Source organism: Cyprinodon variegatus, unplaced genomic scaffold, assembly GCF_000732505.1.
Source record: "Cyprinodon variegatus isolate N-32 unplaced genomic scaffold, C_variegatus-1.0 Scaffold408, whole genome shotgun sequence".
Lineage (NCBI taxonomy): Eukaryota > Metazoa > Chordata > Actinopteri > Cyprinodontiformes > Cyprinodontidae > Cyprinodon > Cyprinodon variegatus.
In genome coordinates this window covers 1-5,274 of record NW_015150861.1, presented here as the reverse complement: position 1 = coordinate 5,274, position 5,274 = coordinate 1, and the positions used below count along the sequence as shown (strand labels likewise).

Sequence of the window (5,274 nt, the reverse complement as noted above, 5' to 3'; positions counted from 1 at the left end):
GAAACGTCTTCAAATCTTGGAAACCAAGTCCAGTGGATATTTTTTGAATTTTTACGGACTGACTATGACCTGGATGACTGAGAACCTTCATCAGCTGTCTATGATTCTGAAGGTCGGTCGTTAAAGGGGGGGATTGTCTCCTCTGTAATACCTGCAACCTGTCTATGATTGTCAGTTGTTAATGGAGGGATTGTTCATCTTGCTGAAGAGATTTGGTACTTTGTTCCTGTGTGATGGGGTGGGGGGTGTGATGACACCTGGAGGGGATCAACTCTATAACTGACTTGTAGGTTTTTGGAAGCTGGAATCTGAGTCCACCACCTCTGTTTAAAGTTGGTCTTTTTCTCTTAACATAGATGGCTTCCTTCATGCCCCTCTTGAACCACCTATTTTCTTTATTCAAAATGTGAACATTCTGGTCCATAAAAGAATGTCTTTTGTCCACAATGTGTAGATAACCTGCGGAGTCTTGTCCAGAGGAGGGCGCTCTTCTGTGTTGGGCCATGCGTCTGTGGAGAGGTTGTTTGGTTTCTCAAATATAAAGATCAGAGCATTCCTCACTGCACTGAACAGCATATAGCACTCCTCTCTTATTCGGTCTGGGGGTTTTATCTTTAGGATGCACTAGCCTCTGTTTAAGGGTTTGGTTTGGTTTGAAATGTAACCGGGATTTTGTGTTTGGAGAAAATCCTTTTGAGTTTTTCAGACACTCCAGCAACATAAGAGATTGTGATGTTTTTGCATTTAATTTTCTCCCCGCTATCTTCTGCTGCATGTCTTTTGGATGTCCTTGCTGATTTGATGAACGCCCAGCTTTGGTGTCCACAGGTTTGGGGAGCATCTTTGATGCGTTTCTGTTCTTCTTTCTGCTTCCCTTCTGTTTTAGTAGGGACACGTTCTGCCCGGTGTTGTAAGGTTCTGATTAAAGAGTTTGTGTTCCAGTGGGTGGTGTGAGTCAAAAAGAAGATACTGTGTGTCTATGTGATTAGGTTTCCGATGCACTTCAATGTTTAGGCTTCCATCTCCTTCCATGCTCATCGGACAGTCCAGAAAAGGTAGTTTGTTGTCCTCTGCATCCTCTCTGGTGAATTTGATGTTGATATTTTCTATGTGATATTTTATTATTCTTGGGGTGGGATTGTTTATTTTTTCTTATTCATGTACGGTTTAAGAGTATTATGACCCCGTTTGGGCTTAGTTATTAATAATCGCTCCAATTATTTCTAGTTTGTAAGGTNACTTGGAATACATTGGACGAGCAGTATGGAGGAATATTGACACGTTTTTTGTGGACTTTTATGGACCTTTCTGCCTCGGGCACCATAGACCTCCTAACCCTAACCCTAGACCCCCATACATTTAAAGGGCCAAATCTCTAATATATATAACTTAATTATGTCATTTAGTAACATATCAACAGCCAACATCAAGACAAAATGGGAAGAAGAGTTAGGGATAGTCGTTTCAGAAGAGACCTGGGCTAGAGCTCTTAATCTTGTGAACGATACTACTTCTTGTGTGCGTCTCAATCTGATTCAGTTTAAAATTCTCCACCGTACTCCCTATAGCAAAGTCAGGCTTGCCAAAATATAGAAATAGATGGAGCGTGGGATCGCTGTAGAGCCACCAACGCAGACTTAGCTCATATGTTTTGGTCGTGCTCTAAGCTGAAAGAGTATTGGAACTCAGTATTTGGGATTTTAAACGATGCGTTTGGTCTACATCTAAAACCTGGTCCTTTAATGGCTATTTTTGGGGTTGACTCTGCTATTTCTAGATAGGAAAATGTTATTGCTTTTGCAACTCTGATTGCTTGAAGGAGAATACTTCTGGAATGGAAATCCTAATTTCCACCTAAGGCAGCAATGTGGCTCCTGGATATGATGATGCTCCTAAAAATCGAAAAAGTTAAATATTTTTTGAAAGGATCAAACAAAAAATTTTACAAAGTATGGGACCCTCTATTGGGTTATTTTGAATAACTTTCAAATCTCCCTTCTCGCTAGTAAACAAGTCTCAATGTAAAGTGTTTTCATTTTGGGATAACAATCTTTTTTTTTTTTTTTTTTTTTTATATATATTTAGTTATTTTTATATTTAGTTATTTTTATTTTCCTGTCGGCACAGGGGTTTCTGGGGTTGAATGGGGTTTATAAAAATAAATGCTGTTAAATTATTGTTATACTGTACATGGTCAAAACAATTGTAACAACTGCAAAACACTACAACTTGAATGGNATTTAACACAAACACTCATTGGTTAGCTATCCGTTAAATTTGTGCTGACGCCAAAGGAAATTATCAGAAGCAAGCGGGCGTTCTTCAAACTGCAAACACAAATTGTCTCAGCCATGCTACAATGATGTTGAAATGTTTGAGAGGTCGGACACAGGCGAGAGCGTATCGGGAGATGGAGATCAACAAGACCTCCCTCGTCCTTGGCCTGATCTCAAAACATAGAAACTAACTCCCTTGGTTTTCTTGGTCATAAATACATTAAGCAACTGAATGTACATGAGCTCATTTTTGTACTATATGATTCTAACACTGATATAAACAAACTAAAACCCTCAGAAAGACTCAGGAATGTTCACAGCGTAAACCTGAACAAAGTTATTACGATTATTATGCTATGTTTATAAAAATCTTTTAATATAAACATTTTTTAAATATTTGCTCTAAATTAGAAAACACAAACTACATAAAATCCAAAATCTCTATCAGCAGCGATAACTACTGTAATTATAAACTGCAATATGCATTGAAATATCCAAGATGTATTTAACTGTCTGTCACATCACCATTATTGAATAATAATTGTACTGTGATATACTGATATTGAATTGTTGCCCTACTCTTATATAATTAAAGATTATCCAAGGGTATAATAGAAGATATATGATTTATATTCATATATCTTGTTGGACCTTATTGTCAATCATAAAAAATCCACCTTTTTGGCTGATAGCCTGCCAGCTCATTATTTATCCAACATTATAAGAGAAATGAGCCATCGTGTTCTTCTGTGCTGTAGTTGGGAAGTGAGCCCACAGCCCCATGTCTGCGGAGGCTTCAGTCGGCCGTCATGATGGCGACTCCGTCCAGTCTGCCGTTCCCCCGCCCGCCTGCCGCAGCACAGATGAGCGCAGAAATCCGGGTCTGATGGGGAGCAAGTACGTCAAGCTGAATGTTGGTGGCTCCATACATTATACGACCATCCAGACGCTAAGCAAAGAGGACAGTCTTCTGCGAAGCATTTGCACCGGAGCAACAGATGTTACCATAGACTCTGAAGGTCAGTAGCTGTCTCTCTGGTTGCTATTTGCCTATTAGCTCACCTCATAGTGAAAAGTATCATACCCTGTCTTCTTAGGAGCCCTGAATTTATCCTTTCGAAAAATTTTATGTTATCAGTTTTGAGCTATTCCCCATTTTTTAGCCTAAATTCTTGTTATTCTGACACTTGAGTGAAAAATCCCTCCCTTACGGATCTCCCTGTTGCTTTAGGTTGGGTGGTTTTGGAAAGGTCCGGCAGACATTTTGGGTTGGTGTTGAACTTCCTGCGCGATGGCTCGGTACCACTTCCAGAAGACCACAGAGAACTTGATGAGGTCCTGAAGGAGGCCCAGTACTACAGAGTACAGGGACTCGTCCAGCACTGCCTCACTGCCATGCAGGTAGGAGGAAGAACTGAGGTTTTTATTGACAAGAGCTGCATGCAGATAAAGAAAAAAGAAAAAAAAAGTGAAAATAGTTTGTTTTTATCATACTTAACGTATTAGTCAATGTGTTGAGCTATTTTGGACTTTTTCATTGGGCAGGGTTAGTTATTGCCTATTTATTCATTTTATTCATTATGTGTCCTGTAATAATAACTAACTGGACAGTTTACTTTTATTATAGATATTGCAGAAGTAACTGCTTTGTCTCCATTGAACTGTTAAAAGGAAACCTGCTCTGGAATTTTACTTAAACTGTCAACAGAAAAGTTCAGTTCCGGACTTTTATGTTCAGCAACATTTTGCTTAATATTGCCAATATGTTCTGGTCCTTTTGCAGTCTTGCTGATTTTTATTGTTTTTATGTTTGTATAAAGAATTGTGCTATTGCAAGTCAATCTTAACACTTGGGGGGCTGTTTAAATTGGTTTGAGTGAATTCTAAAAGGTTTGCAGAATATTAACCACTTGAGTGTTACTTTAGTCAACTTTTCTCAGGTACTGAATTAGGCCATGACAAAAAACCGATTCAATTAATTAATTTGAATTTCTTGTTGCAAATGATTAAAATAAAAGATTGTTTTGTTAAACGCTGCAATTTTGGCTCCCTGGAGCTTCCAGAGCTGTAGTATTACTCAATGGTGCATTTCGGTAAACGACAACATGGCTACTAGTGAGAGTGGGAAGTTAGTCCTTAAAAAAAGGAATAAAATCATCTGTTGTTTGGAACTGGTTTGGGTTTGCTGCAACAGATGTAGAGCAAGAAACCCCACGCATATGGAGGACCAACTCTGCCATATTTAAAAATAAATACAGAAATAAATAAATGCTCAATAAATATATAAGCAAATATGACAGGCAGTAATGTAAAAAGGGTAGAGAGAAATAAACAGCGGCGAAGAAATAACTAAGGTAAAAAAATACAAAGGAAGAATAAAACAGACAAAAATATTATAACATGCACATAAATAAATACTTTAAAATGTAAGTAATTAAAAAATAAAGTTGAAGATTATTAAGGACAAAAAAATAAATAAGGTAAATATTACAAAGGCAAATAAATAAAGAAGCTAATTAAGAGTTATATACATTTATGTCTCACTTTATAATTTAATTTCTACTTGCATTTATTTTTTTATTGTATTTTTGTTGGCAATTAATTGTATGCTTATATATTTATTGAGCATTTATTTATTTCTGTATTTATTTTTAAATATGGCAGAGTTGGTCCTCCATACATGCAGTGTTAAAGGTGTTAAAGGCAGCAGCACCACAAACCCTTTTTCAGCATCTTAAACAGAGTTATCCAGCAGAATATGAAAAATGCCAGTCTTTCCAGGACAAACTACCCCGAACACAACAACAAACCTCAGCTAGAATCTTAGGCTGGAAGGTGATGAAAACAAACATACCTAATATCAACTATGTTTGTGGAAGCTAGGGTAATTAGTAGGGGTGTAAATAATAATCGTTTTGTATCGATGCATCGATCCAAAAGCCGACGATCCGATGCATCGACACGTCCGCAAGATAATCGATTAATGTTTTTTTTTTCC

General features: G+C 37.5%; 1 protein-coding gene across 1 annotated transcript; it reads left to right on the top strand.

Moving 5' to 3' along the window:
* The first annotated feature begins 2,301 nt into the window (after positions 1-2,301).
* LOC107093113 (BTB/POZ domain-containing adapter for CUL3-mediated RhoA degradation protein 3-like) lies at positions 2,302-4,571 on the top strand. Its single transcript, XM_015387946.1, has 2 exons — positions 2,302-3,295; positions 3,508-4,571. Exons 1-2 carry the CDS (start codon positions 3,058-3,060, stop codon positions 3,780-3,782), a joined length of 513 nt encoding a protein of 170 aa, XP_015243432.1. The 5' UTR covers positions 2,302-3,057; the 3' UTR covers positions 3,783-4,571.
* The last annotated feature ends 703 nt before the right edge of the window (positions 4,572-5,274 follow it).

Excerpts from the sequence above, each read along its gene's own strand:
- LOC107093113 (XM_015387946.1), top strand. The coding sequence starts at position 3,058 with ATGTCTGCGGAGGCTTCAGTCGGCCGTCATGATGGCGACTCCGTCCAG. Across the intron at positions 3,296-3,507 it reads TGTTACCATAGACTCTGAAG|GTTGGGTGGTTTTGGAAAGG; the intron begins GTCAGTAGCTGT and ends CTGTTGCTTTAG.